At 56.1% G+C, this 13,795-nt stretch overlaps 4 protein-coding genes across 4 annotated transcripts; 2 read left to right on the forward strand and 2 right to left on the reverse strand.

The window, feature by feature from the left end:
• Positions 1 to 95: 95 nt before the first annotated feature.
• On the reverse strand, positions 96 to 921 carry BKCO1_36000115 (ubiquinone biosynthesis protein coq7; the record flags this gene model as incomplete). The annotated part of the gene is made up of 2 exons (XM_020274869.1): positions 96 to 629; positions 688 to 921. The coding sequence occupies 2 exons, from the start codon at positions 919 to 921 to the stop codon at positions 96 to 98; spliced, it is 768 nt and encodes a 255-aa protein (XP_020129015.1).
• A 591-nt stretch (positions 922 to 1,512) lies between these two features.
• On the forward strand, positions 1,513 to 3,245 carry BKCO1_36000116 (rna polymerase ii transcription elongation factor; the record flags this gene model as incomplete). The annotated part of the gene is made up of 3 exons (XM_020274870.1): positions 1,513 to 1,760; positions 1,832 to 2,666; positions 2,718 to 3,245. The coding sequence occupies 3 exons, from the start codon at positions 1,513 to 1,515 to the stop codon at positions 3,243 to 3,245; spliced, it is 1,611 nt and encodes a 536-aa protein (XP_020129018.1).
• A 2,498-nt stretch (positions 3,246 to 5,743) lies between these two features.
• On the reverse strand, positions 5,744 to 10,081 carry BKCO1_36000117 (c-x8-c-x5-c-x3-h type zinc finger protein; the record flags this gene model as incomplete). The annotated part of the gene is made up of 7 exons (XM_020274871.1): positions 5,744 to 5,949; positions 6,078 to 8,037; positions 8,094 to 8,196; positions 8,617 to 9,109; positions 9,161 to 9,238; positions 9,289 to 9,529; positions 9,581 to 10,081. The coding sequence occupies 7 exons, from the start codon at positions 10,079 to 10,081 to the stop codon at positions 5,744 to 5,746; spliced, it is 3,582 nt and encodes a 1,193-aa protein (XP_020129017.1).
• A 1,057-nt stretch (positions 10,082 to 11,138) lies between these two features.
• On the forward strand, positions 11,139 to 13,486 carry BKCO1_36000118 (snare docking complex subunit; the record flags this gene model as incomplete). The annotated part of the gene is made up of 5 exons (XM_020274872.1): positions 11,139 to 11,184; positions 11,245 to 11,467; positions 11,541 to 11,923; positions 11,973 to 12,822; positions 12,874 to 13,486. 5 exons carry the CDS (start codon positions 11,139 to 11,141, stop codon positions 13,484 to 13,486), a joined length of 2,115 nt encoding a protein of 704 aa, XP_020129014.1.
• Positions 13,487 to 13,795: the final 309 nt, after the last annotated feature.

Genomic DNA, 13,795 nt, shown 5'->3' on the forward strand with positions numbered 1-13,795 from the left:
AGCTGAACTCTCTATATACCAAAACCTCTGCGCTTATAATACAGACCATGCATATACACTTTGACGGTTGTCTTTTCATGCCAAATATCAAGGCATCAGACACGCTCTGACACCCAGATAGCAGCCCTGCATCCCCCACGGATAACGTTGGTGAGAAGCTCGTATGGCCGGGCTTCCTTTGCGTCATTCTCGACGGCGTGGTCCAGATGCTCCAACTCCTCATCACGAATACGGCGCAAATCCTGCAGAAGCACCTGCAAATCTGGACTCAGCTGTTCGCCTTTCGCGCTTAACTGTTTCTCCCATTCAAGCAGCTTGGCGACTTGCTCGTTGTAATGCGAGCCAATTTCCGTCTCCACTGCCTCGGTACAGGCCATGGCAGCTTCACGGCCCATAACACCGGTCCCCCATCCCAGCACTGTTGCTGCGGCCTTCCATACCGGATACATGGCGGTTGGCCTTATACGATGCTTGGCAATGAGGTGGTTGAACTTGTGGAAGTGACCCTCCTCCTGCTCGAGCATGTGTTTCATCAGCGGGCGGAGCTTTGGGTGGGCCTTGGTGATAGGCGGGGTTTGCGAGAGGTATATGAGAACGGCAGCCAGCTCGCCTGCCTGGTTGACGCGCAGCTATAGCAGCAGTCAGCTAAGCCAGGATGTGCTGAAACAGCATCGCGGGATGACGAACAGCGCTATCAAGGTACGCCTTTTGCTCGCGACTCAATGCAGTGCGCGGCTCACCAGTGCTGCGCGAGGTCGACAGGAGAGCCTCATTGTCAGTTGGCGTTTGGGCGGTGGCAGCAGACGAGGCGCATCTTCTGAATCGTACGACAGCCGGCGCGACGGATCTGGACGCAGAAAGAAATTGGGGGCGCAACGTGCGGGTGGCCCCAGTAACGCGGGGAGAAAATGAAACCGGCATCACGGAATTATGGTACACTGCGACGGGAAAGACGAGGAGACGGAGAAGGAAAGAAGGTGAATGCGGCGGCGCGGAGGCGTGAGGCGCATCATTGATGACATCGAGAGCGAAATGCTCTGGGCGCACGCGCGCCGCCGACATCGCGCCGCCGATCGACCGCGGCCGCGGCGCACTGGCGGCTGCGCTGCTGCGCTGCAGGGATAGGGCACATAGGCCCGAAAATCTGCCGGGGGCCTGCGGTCGAAGTGGCAGGCCCAAGTTTGGCGGTGCACCGCGACCACGACTCTCCATCTTCGCCCTCCTGCGACCGACCTTCCTCTCCCTCTCACCGAACGTCATCCGAGACGACCCCATCCTCCATTGCCACATCCATCTCGCAGTCGGCCTCGTCTTTCACCACCGCTCCTCGAATTGCCTCTTCTCCCGTCGTCGCGCCCGCGCCAGCTCCACGCCGCCCGTCCCAGCGACTCCTGAGCCGTGAAAGAAGCTCGCTTCACGCCGCCATCTTCTGACGCGCCTTTCATCGCCGAATCGCGGCTGATCCATCATTGTCATCGCGGAAAACCCCCCTCGAGTCGACTCATCACCAACATGTCTGACGACGGCCTTGATCTCGATGCTGAGCTGCTCGCCCTCGCTGGCGATGAGGTGGGCAGCGATCAGGAGATGGATGACACGAGGCAGAGCCCGCGTACCAGCCGCTCGCCGACTCCACGGTCTTCACCTCAACCCTCCGACCGTCAGAGCTCGCCCGAGGCGTCGCCTCCGCGTCGCAAGGTGAAATCGCGCAAGGCTGGCGGTCGCCGTAGGAAGGATGACTCTGAGGAAGAAGGTGAAGCGTAAGTCGTGTCCCCTCGTTTGCCCTCACGGCCCTCATGCGCCTCTTGGACTTCTCGTTGACTCGGCACAGTTCCTCTGCTCCCGGCTCCCCCGATTCTCTGGGCTCTGGCGCCATGGAAGAGTCTGATTCCGATGCCGCCGTTGACGGTTTGAACGAGGATAGCAACCCGTACCCAGTCGAGGGCAAGTTCACTTCATGGGAGGACAAGAATCGCATCATGGGCTTGTCGGAAATCGAGCGCGAGTCCATCCTGGCCGAGCGTGCTCAAGAGATTGAACGTCGGGGCCAGGATCTCAACCTTAAGCGCCTGATGCAAGTCCGCCAGGCCAAGGAAGAGAAGAAGCGCAAGGCAGGAGCCGCCGACCTGGATGATGACGAGCGGAAGAACAGCAGGCCGAAAACCAAGGCCGTGAACGAGTCGTTGGAGAACTACAAGGCCGAGAGAGCGCGGAGGAACGATCAGCGTAACCGCCGGAACCATGGCCGCCGCTCTCCGTCTGTTCAAAGCGACAGAATGCAGTCCGACGCCGATGCAGAGGGCGAGAGTGATGTCGAGTGGGATGCGCGCAGGAAGTCGTCGCCCAAGGAGGAGCCACCTGCTGAGCTCAAGGACTTGGAGCGTGTGAGAGTCGGGCGCAGCAACTTTGCCAAGGTCTGCTTCTATCCAGGCTTTGAGGACCATCTCATTGGCTGTTTCGCTCGCGTCAGCATCGGCGTGGACAAGAATACCGGCCAAGGCGTTTACCGAATGTGCCAAATCAAGGGCTTCACGGAGGGATCGCCGTATTCGATGCAAGGCTCTAACAACAAGCCTGTGAAGACCGACTTGTATGTGCTCGTGGCACACGGCAAGGCTGAAAAGGAATGGCCTTTCGTCATGTGTTCTGACTCGAAGTTCACTGAGGTAAGACAATTCACCGGCTCATTGCTTGTCAGACTACTGACGATGCTGCAGTCTGAGTTTACCAGGTGGAAGAGTGTGTGTGAAAGCGAAGGAGTCAGGATCCCAACTCAAAGCAAACTTAACAGGAACCTTCAAAGGATCCACGAGCTGCTGGATAGACGCTGGAGTGAAGAGGAAATTGCCGAGAAGCTCAAACGCCAGAACAAGTACGCCCCGGAGAAGGCAAAGGCCGCCTTCGGCACCCCGTCCGATCGCCACCAGAAGCTCCAGACGCTCAACAAGAGCATCCGCGTCAACAATGCCAATCAGGTCCGCCAAGCTCTCATCGCCGAACGTACCGCAAAGGCCGCCGCCAAGGAAAAGGCTCGTTTGCGCCGGGCAGAGGAAGAGGCGAAGAGGAAGGCTGCCGAAGAAGACGCATTGTTCGGCAACCCCAGCGACATCAGTCGCACCGGAACGCCTTCGGAGCAGCCGAAGAAGCCTAAGCTCGAGCGCAAGGGCATTCCTACCTTCACCAAGAAGGCCATGGACGACGAGCTCATCGGATCCATGGACCTCGGCATCGACGTCGAGATCTAAAACTGAGCTGTGACGGCCTGTTTGCATGACCTTGCATTCTTGCAGCCTTTCTTTTCTTTTTCTCCTCCTTTTCCTTTTTGGACCTAGCATGGACAAGCGATCGGACATTGGCAGGAGTGCATGGCGTTATTGGTATGGGAATTTGAACGGGGAAAAGTAGGAGTTCATGTCCCGCAGTTGCGAGGACGAGGGACGATTTTGATCAGTGCAGTTGTCGCTTGCCATATTGGCAGTTGCGAGGAGGATGCGGATAGATCCTCAAGGATCAAGAGGGAGACCATGTGTTTTACCTCACAACGCTCGTTTTTGGAAGCCTCGGAACGAGTCTCTCAACTGCTTGTGTTGGCTTTCTACCACGATTAAAGTTATGGACGCAAAAGGTCTGAAAAATGGATACTTGGTCGTCTATGGTCTCTTGTTTTGTGTGAAAGTAGAGTGCAAGGGAGGGGGTTTTTAATAGCATTTCAACAGCTCTCTTCACACTTTTTCTCTAGCTAAAGGTAGGGAGGTAAAGATGTGAGTATAGCAGACGATAAATAGATAAACTTATTAAAGCCAACACCACCCTAAGCCCTGACATCTATGTTAATAATCGAAACTTTCCCATGCGGAATTCATCCAGAAATATTCAGCTATCCGCGGAAGCTCGGGATATAAAGAATATAATCTTATCGTCTGTTTGCCTAATACCCTGAAATTAATACGCTCCTCGGTTGACTTAGAGCTTATGATTACCACCACACATACGACCTCAGGCAAAGTACTAAAAGTGGACGCCTATTACTATCTACCTTCGACTTAAGTTCTACCATTTCTAAATAAGCCCTGGCTGGCGTTTTATCCAATCCGACCGCCTTTCTTGGCGACACCCTCAACGTCGTCGTTGTTTATGTGATTGTCGTCGTGTCGTTCCTGTGACTAGCCGAAACCCATGTAACTTTTTGCGTTAAAGTCATTCTCTACGGCTTCTAAACCATCTTCAAGCAGCTGTAGTTCCTTCTTTGGACTGGCGTATGGGTAGAGACGTGGGCGTAAACGCGTGGGCTACCTACCACTTAGCTCGCCCTAAAGCATCTACCATAATGCTATTTGGATTGCGCAAGAGAATCGCGCTTATACCTAGCAGCGACTATGGGCGATGGTCCACGCATTAGTTTTATGTTGCGGTAGGGCGGTCGCCGCACGTTAGTTGGGTATCATAAGAAGGAAGGACACGCCAGCCCTCTCGAGTATGATTTCGCCTTTCTCCTCTCGCTTGATCAGTTTCGACGATACCCTTCCATTCATTTATTTGCTAAGCGAACACCGTTGTTTTCCCCTCTCACTATCAAAAAAAGAAAAAGGCAACAGACACACAAACGCCATCCGCCACCAACACCAGTTTGTCCTAATGCGGGGTGGTCAACGGATGGTAGTATAGTACAACTACTGCACAAGAAGTGCTTCTCCCTTCTCTTTTGCTCCTGCTTCCCTCTCTCCTTCCGCCTTTTCTCTTCCATGCTCCTTCGCGCCGCGTCACGCAAGCTCGCTTAAATCACAACACGCAGGCAGGAAATGAACGAAGGAAAGAAAGTAGGATAGGGACAGAGCAGGAGAGGGAGAAGTCCAGAGGAAAAAACGAGAGGACAGGGCAGAACAAAACATGGGGATCATCACATTCAAAACCAATGTAATGCATGAACAAGATACGCACGCATGGGCGCAGGAAGAAAAAAGCAAAACGCTCACCACATACGACCACATCAACCCAGTTCAGTCCGGCACTGGCAAGAGACAAGCGAAGGGCCAAAAAAAAAAAAAAGCCTACCGGGAACCATGCACGAGCAACGGCAACAAGAATGAGAACCAACCACAAATTGAAGACGAAAGAGAGAGGCAGCAGAAAAAAAAACATGCCCATTGATTAGTAGTAGCGGAGAATCGAGAAGAAAAAGAATCGAACCCCGCTGGATATCGTCCGTTAAATCAAATAATACTGAATCCGCCAGCACCCTTTTCGGGATCCGGTTATAGCCCCATTCCGATCTAACGGTAGTAGTGGTAGTAATCTTCCTCCCGCCGAATATTTCGTATAACCTGACTTCCCATGCTTTTTTGTACGAAAGGGCGTTTCCCCACCCATATCAAATGCTTTGTCGAAAAAAACCCCCATGCAGGATGGAAGCAATGCTGATGATGAGTGGCTCTGCAGGAACTACCAAAGCAAACAAGAAGGTCTCGGTGAGTGCCCATCAAGAAAAAGCAAGACAAGATGGGAAGATGCTGTTGTACATAATTTGGAGGACTGCAAGCAAAGAGTTTTCGTTCGTCCACCATCGCCCGGAATGTTTGGGGAGAAGGGCGCGAGCCGTAGCAAAGGGCGGTGTAATCAATCACGAGCCCAGAGCTGATTTCGAATCGGCGGGAGGTTTCGTGATCGAGACGGATACCGGAGGCTGCTCGTGCATCGGAGAGGTGGGAAGTGAGGAAGGGGAAAGGTAAGGTATGGACACGGCTGCTCAGTCATCCATGATGCCGGCACCAAGATCGCCTCCGTTCGCGTCTCTATCCATGTACCTTTTACCTTTCCTCTTCTTCTTCTTCTTCCCTCCACTTCCGCCCTGAGGCACCGTCATGCTCTTCGGGGCAGTGGGAGCAGTAGGAGGCGGTGAGGCAGTGGCAGCGGGAGGTTTTGTAGAGGCAGAAGAGGATGAGTGTACAGGACCTGTAAGAAATCCCGTGTCAAAGTGGCCGCCTTTTGATAAAAGAAGAAATGGAGGAGGACAAAGGGAAGAAAAAGCTTACTCCTCGCAGGAAAATGGGGGTTGGGACATCATTCATGCAAAAACGTACACTTGTCTCCCTTCATGCACTTTCCCTCCTTCCAGAACTTGCATGGCACCACAAACTGTGGTGGCTGGTAGTCTGGGTCTTTCTTGTTCTTCCACTTCTTATTGCGGCGTTGGTTGCCCCAGCCGCGATCACCTCCGTGGTCGTCGGGGCCGCGCTGACGCTTGGTACGTTCCTCCTGTTGGAACAGCTCCGACTGCGATGGCAATGGCTGGTGGGGGTTTTGCTGTTGTGCCTGCTGACTTGGCAAAGGCATGCCAAAGGCTGGGACAGCAGGGGGTGCGCCGCCGTTGCCAACGCTCTGCAGAATCGCTGCAAGATCGAAACCGGGTGTGCCGCCAGCGTTCATGGCCATTCCTGGGAATTGAGCAGGTGGAGGTTGCTGCGCGGGCTGCGGGGGCTGAGGGGCCTGAGCTTGCCCGGTCAAATTGCCAAGGCTGGCCAGGATGGCTTGAATGTCAGCGGAGGGTGGCGCAGTTGAAGCAGGCGGCTGGGGTTGCGGCTGCGAGACCTGCGGTGGCTGCTGTGGCTGCTGTGGGGGCATAAACATCGAGAAAGTCCTTTCGAGTTCGCTCGTTTGGGGCGCAGGTTGGGGTATCTGAGGCGGTTGAGGTGGCTGCGGTGGAGTGGGTGCCTGCTGCTGTTGAGTTCGACTGAGAATTGACATGATGCTGCTGAGGTCGGGCATTGGGATGTCTGCGGGGGGAGCGGGTGGCGGGGGAGGGGCGTGGCGCTTGGCGCGTTCTGTATATGGCGATTCACCAGGAGGCATGCCAATGAAGGGTTCCTTTGCATCAGGGTGGGGCCGCTGTTCGTCCTCCGGAGGCTCACGAGGGCAAGGCGGGATATCGCCAGGTGAGGTGTAGAAAACGAGAAGAGTGTTGGCCTCGTGCTGCTCTTGGACCGCCTTCTCAGGTGAGTCGACCGAGAGGACTCCTCCGCCGTAGGGTTCGTAGTTGCGCTCTCGTTCGGCGGCCGGAACGGAACTGAAGTCGACAAGTGACGGCGCGTGCCACGGATAGAAGTCCTCCTCGCTCGGGCGATCGTCATCGTCGTCCAAGTCCATCATATCCTTGTGCTGCTTGAACATGCGTCCTTCACCACCGACGTCGGCTACATCGCGAACCATGGCTGCGTCGTGGCCAAGCTCTTCCTCGGGATCGTGGGTGAAAAGGCGGACAGACTCCAGTTGGTCTTTATTTCCGAGGCCATTGTCAGCCCACTTGACTCGCAGCTTGCGGCGTTCCTCTTTCCTAAGGCGCTTTGCCCTCTCTTCTTCTGTCTCGGGCGGGCGGCTCTCCTCTGGTTTTGATGCAGGCTGCTGCTCCTTCGGCTTCGTCAAGTTAGCCATGGTCTCAGCAAATGAAAATCTCGGTGCAGCAGAAGCAGGTGCTGCGGGCTTCTTGGGTGCTGCGGTTGTTCCAGCGGTTGGTTTCTGGACAGTGACACTGGATCGCTTCGATGCAGACTGGAGTCCAGCGAACATGTTGGGCTTTGCCATCATTTTTGACTTGGCAGCCGTCAGCGCTGCACCGTTGGCTGAGCTAGTTGTTGTCGTAGCGCCAGGTTTCTTCAGCCCAGAGACGGCTGTCTTCGCACCAGCAGGCATAGCCGTCGAGGGTGCCGCGGCCGAGGTTATTTTCTTAGCTGGCTGCTGGGCGGAGCTGTCACTAGGACGGGGCCGTTTGACACCCGCCACAGCCAAAGGCTGCGACCGCGTACCAGGCTCACCCTTGATCTCTTTGGAGGGATCTGCTTCCTTCTTCACCTCGGGTTTCTTCTCCGAAGCACCGTTGGTGGTGGTAGGGCCGGACTTCTTCGAGTTTGCTTGGGCACGCTCTAGAATCTTCTCGGCCCGCGGCTTTGTGCGTTCGTCTCCCCTGTTCAGATACCGCTTCAAGGCCGTGTTGAGCTTGGTACGCTCAATGTTTTCCATGGTGATGTTCTCGCTCCGAGAGAGCAACTATGGGTCAAGTCAATCATTTGGTTTATTGCATTATTAGGGCCGAGATTTATTACCTCGATTATTGTCTTAGAGAAAGGGTCGTTGTATTCATTCTCTCTAATGCGGTCTGCCAAGAACTGGTATGCGAGGAACAAGAGGGGAGCGTTGCCTCCGAGTCTGTAACGGAAGGGTCAGTTGCGCTCTCCGCAAGCAAGGAACCGCAAGGTGCGGCGATAGTGTATGGAATTAATGTGTTCAGTGGTCGCAAAAGTGAAATGCTCTGACCGCCCGCCTGGGGTAGATGGAGCATTGATCACAGCACGCACAAGGCACGTGATCTGGCCAGGGATCGGCCGATCACAGACAAGGATGTCAATCACAGCTATGCTGGGGCGCATATGCAGCCCTTTGGTCATCGCCCATCGTCCGCGCCGCAGAGCAAGGGACCTCAAGATTGAAGCTCCAGCCGCGTCTCCCACCGGCAGATATCGGCATGACAACTTGCTTGCAGCCAAAAACTAGCCCGAACGACTGGTCCAGGTAATTTTGGTAGGAATGGGTTCGCTGGGTAGGGGTAGTCAACGGGGGAAAACTTACACTCTGATCACGTCCGGGTGTCCATGCTCGAGCGCGCACTTCATGGCCATCTCCATCAAGGAACGCTGGTCCTTGACTCTACCCTTGAGCAACTCTATGTCTCTCGAGTTCTTCTCCTGCGCCAGTTTCAACGCTGACTGGTCCTCCTTCCACCTGTTCCGAACAGCCTGGAGGATATCCCAGTAATCCTTCAATGCTGCTCTAATCTCATCAGCTGTGACAGGTAGATTTCGTGGCCTCCAGGTAGCCTTGATAGTGTCGTATCTCATTGCAGGAAGGGCTTCGTTGGGGCGAGTGCCAGGCAAAGGTGAGGGCTCAGGCGTCTCATCATCAGAAGACTCGTAATCAGAATCATCCTCGGAAGTCTCCTCCTCGCTCGAGGAGTCAGATATCTCATCTCTAAGACTTGAAGGTGAGCCAAAAGAAATGGGCCTGGTGCGCGCAATCTTGGCGGCGGGCGTCTTGGCCTTCTTTGAGGCTTTCGCGATTTTGGCTGTAAAAGGGTTAGATATGGCATTTGTGCGGCCAGTTGGAGTGCAATTACCTCGTAGTCTCTCGTCATTCGCCGCGAGCTTTCTCAGCTCATTGCGAGATTTGCGGGCCTGGTACTGAGGAAGAGACGCTGGGCAGATGTCAGTTGGGCCCAGACGACAGTTGAGCATTTGATCTTACATTTCATGATCGGCATTTCAATGGCATCATTCCCGATGTAGAGGAACTCGTGCAAGCGCATCGAGTTGGTGCTTGTGGCTAGCTCATTGGCATCGATGATATAAAACTTGCCTGAGGGCTTGCCAGCAGGAGCATCAGGATACTTGGCAGGGGGCGCGGGGACGTAAACCGGCACGGAGGCGGGCGGAGTGCTGGCCAGGATTGGCTGCTGGGCCGCACTGCTCTGCCGTTGCTGGCTCTGCTGCGAGCGGGTCAGCATGGGCTCACGACCTGAGTACGGGGGCGAAAGTACCTGAAAGTCGGCCACGGGGGGCGTGCCGGGGCCATAGGAGGCCTGGCGCGCCGACTGCAGAGCCTGCGGTGCAATGGTACTGGCCTGGGCGGCCGAGGTCGCGTACATGCGCATGTTGGAGTTGTTGAAGTTGGGATGGTCCGCGGTGGCGGACGACATCAGGGCAGGGTCCACATTATTTTGCTGGAACTGCGGTGCCACGGCGCCGTGATCGGCGAAGGCCTGGTTGCCGTACGGGGCGGGACTGTTGGAGAAGTCACGACCGGCGTAGAAGGCACCGCTGGAGTCGAAAGTGGCAGGCATGGGCTGCTGGTGAGTCTGCTGCTGCCACTGCGGCGGCGCGGCGCCCTGCTGCTCGAAGTTCCAGGCGCTGGCGTCAAAGGCCTGGTCGGTGTGGGCATTGGTAAACAGGTTATCAAACGTGTTCAGCTCGGGCCGGGCGAACATGTTGCTCTGCTGGCCGGCGTGGTGATCATCGAGATGCACGTGATTGGAGGCCATGACCGCGAGTGTTGGGCTGTGGCTTGGCTTGTCTTTGCAGCTCCGGCGGGCGCAAGAGTCAGAGGCGCTCAGCGCAAAGCCCGCTAAATTAGCCGCTTGAAGCTAGGGCGGCGATCAGCAACAGGCACTGATTGGCTGCTGCTGCAGGGGCGCCACAGACACTAGGCGCGACGCGGCGAATTTGCTGTCTCTGGGCCTTTGGTGCGAGCTGAACCGGCGGCGGAGAGGCCCAGGCCCCGTAGGTGCTTGCTGCGCGTGTGCGAAGGGTGTCCCCCTGGTAGAAGGGCGCGCTGCTGGACGGCCTGCAGCGCGCGTTTGCCTTGCGTGGAGTGGTGATCAGAGAAAACGCGTGGCCGGCGACAAAATCCCAGCCCCAGCCCCCAGCACTGTCGCTCGCAGCTGCCTGCCTTGACAGCGACGCTGCGCCTGTTTCCACCGGGCGTGTCGACGCGTGAAAGGAAGTGGCACAGGAAAAAAAGCTTGCAGGCCGCGCCTCTACGACCCGCCGACAATCTGCGCAGTATGAAGATACCTGATGAGATTGGCGTCACGGCGTTGCGAGATGCTTTGCCTGAGGAGCGGGCGTCACTTCCAGCCAGCTGTCACCCCCGACCGCGCGAAAAGCCTGCTCAATCCTCCTCCAGAGCCAGTTATCTGGCGGCGCATGCAGCAATTACGCCAGCAGTCGGAAAGTTCACTATGAAGGGGTGCTTTGAAGGGAGCGGATGGAAAGTGGGCGCATGGCCATGGGCGAGACGGGGAGGTTGTTGTGTGATGAAGAGAGGAGAGCGGCGAGCGACCGGCGAAGGCGAAATAGCTGCCTGCACGTGCTGTCCGCGCTAGCCCGTTTCGGGCGCAGTTGCCCGCCTGGGTCCCAAGCCGGAGCTGCGCCGTGGCCTCTCTCTCCAGCTACGTTGTCAGTCGGCAGTGCTGCCACACGCGCGTCGCGACGGTCCCAAGTGCTGCCTGCTGCTCCTTCACTGCCGCCGTCGCCTGCGCATGAGGTAGCGCTGTTTCCCCGCGAGCGCACCGCGCATCGACTGCACCCATCACCAATATGGCGACCTCGTCCGCCCACCACAGCTTGAGGGACAGGCAAGTCGGTAAGCTCTAACGGACATGGCATGCGCGGAGGTTCGTCGCGGGCTAATGCTATGTGCCAGCTTCAATCGAGAAGATCCTCAATTTGAACCAAACCTCCGAGCAGAACGTTGACGAGCACCATGACCCCAACGCCAACGGCTTACTGCCAAAGTCTACCCCGATTCTAGACGCGAACGGGCAGCCCATATGGAAGGTTCTGGTGTTCGACAATTTGGGCAGGGATGTCATCAGCAGCGTCCTTCGCGTGAACGACTTGCGGAGCTGGGGAGTTACGATACACCTGTAGGTAGCCAAGCTCCGGCGGCGGTAGGCTTCAGAGGCGATGAGGGGAGCTCCAACTGATGCCTGTGTGCAGCAACATCAACACGACTCGCCATTCGATTCCGGACGTCCCTGTCATCTATCTCGTGGAGCCGACTGCCCAGAACCTCGAGCTCATTACCTCTGACCTTGCGCGAGGCCTGTATTCCCCGGCACACGTCAACTTCCTCTCCTCGATACCCCGGCCATTACTGGAAGACTTTGCCGCAAAGACGGCCGAACATGGAACTTCAGATCATCTTGCGCAAATCTTCGATCAGTACCTCAACTTTATCGTCAGCGAGCCCGACCTTTTCAGCTTAGGCATGGGCAAGGAGACATACTGGACACTGAATAGTGCGCAAGTGGCGGATGACGTTCTGGATGCTGCTGTTGATCGCATTGTAAGCGGCCTCTTCAGCGTGGTGGTCACTACGGGTACGTTGCGATCTTTCCCGCATTGATGCCGCAAGGCTGACGACGGCAGGCACAATTCCCATCATCCGCTGTCCAAAGGGCGGCGCTGCGGAGATGATCTCCGCCAAATTGGATCGCAAACTTCGGGACCACATTCTAAATTCCAAGGATAACTTGTTCTCTGGTGCAAACCAAAAGATCTCCGCAACCGGCACTGCTCCTTCCTCGAGGCCCGTTCTTATCATTGTGGACCGCAATGTCGATCTAATTCCCATGCTTTCACACTCCTGGACTTACCAATCCCTAGTCAATGACGTCCTTAAGATGCACTTGAACCGTATTACCGTGGAGTTACCGGTCGACGAGACGAACCCTGCCAGGGGCGTGTCAAAGAAATCCTACGACTTGAACGCCACCGACTTTTTCTGGTCCAAGAATGCCGGTGCACCGTTCCCCAATGTTGCCGAGGCCATTGACACGGAGTTGCAAAAGTACAAGCAAGACTCGGACGAGATCACTAAGAAGACGGGTGCCGCCTCTCTAGATGATCTTCAGAATGATGCGAGCGCTTCTGTGAAGCAGCTCGGTGCTGCCATCACGCTTTTGCCGGAACTAAGGGAGAGAAAGTCGTTGCTGGACATGCACATGACTATCCTGACGGCGTTACTCAAGGCAATTAAGGATCGTCAGCTCGATAACTACTTCCAGCTCGAGGAAAACATAACGAAACAGACAAAGCAACAAATTCTAGACCTCATCAAAGATGACGACAAGGGCAATGAGCCACTGGACAAGCTGCGTCTCTTCATCATCTGGTTCCTGAGTACGGAGCAGGAGGTATCCCGGAGCGACCTCGATCGCTTTGATGAAGCATTACGGACTGCAGGCGCAGACACATCGTCTCTCGCCTACGTTAAGACGTGAGTACCTACGGAACTGTGTCATAGACAAGTAGCTAACAGATCGATTAGGGTTAGGGAGATTACGCGGATGACCATGATGTCTTCTGCCCCGTCCCAACCGGCGCAGTCGGCGTCCAGCGATCTTTTCCGCGGGTTTAGCTCTATTTCCAACAGGCTCACGGATCGCTTCAAAGATGCAGGACTGGGCGGGAACTTCGAGAACCTTATTTCCGGCGTGAAGAACTTCCTCCCCGCGAACAAGGACCTCACTCTCACCAAGATCACTGAATCCTTGATGGATCCGCAGAACGCATCTTCGTCTGCGATCGCGAAGACGGAGAACTACCTCTATTTCGATCCTCGCAGCGCAAACGCGCGTGGAACGATGCCCCCTGCAAGCCAAGCACGGAACCAGCAGGGCGGGCTGAGCGGCGTGGGCCGTGGCATTGAGGCCAGTTTCGGGCAGCGGAGGCAGGGCTTCAGCGAGGCAATTGTGTTCACTGTGGGCGGCGGCAGTATGGAGGAATACGGGAACCTGCAAGAATGGACGCAGAGAACCAGTGGGACTGGGGCGCCAGGCACCGGTCCCAGGCGGCGGGTGGTGTACGGCAGCACGGAGCTTGTCAACTCGGAGGATTTTATCAACAGCGAACTGGCAAAGTTGGGTAGAGAAAGCACGTAGACAAGAGCAGGTGTTCGGTTATGACCAGCTAGCTGCTAGCAGCATAGAATATAATGCAAGCAACGCGCAGCCGAAATGGGCGGGCGCAAAGAACGTGGGATTTGCAGGCATATGCCAAGTGCGCGTGTAACGCGGCGACGGACGGCGCGACTCGGCCGTTGGGGCGCGCGAGCTGGGGTGCAGGTCTCTTACGTCGCTGCCAGCTCACACGGCCGCCCGCAACACGCGCCTAGACTTCTCGAAGATTCGCGTTGACCGGTCGCGCTCGGGCGTCTGGGCTTCCTGCAACGGCAGCTAGCAAAGCGCAGG

Source organism: Diplodia corticola (assembly GCF_001883845.1).
Source record: "Diplodia corticola strain CBS 112549 chromosome Unknown scaffold36, whole genome shotgun sequence".
Taxonomy (NCBI): domain Eukaryota; kingdom Fungi; phylum Ascomycota; class Dothideomycetes; order Botryosphaeriales; family Botryosphaeriaceae; genus Diplodia; species Diplodia corticola.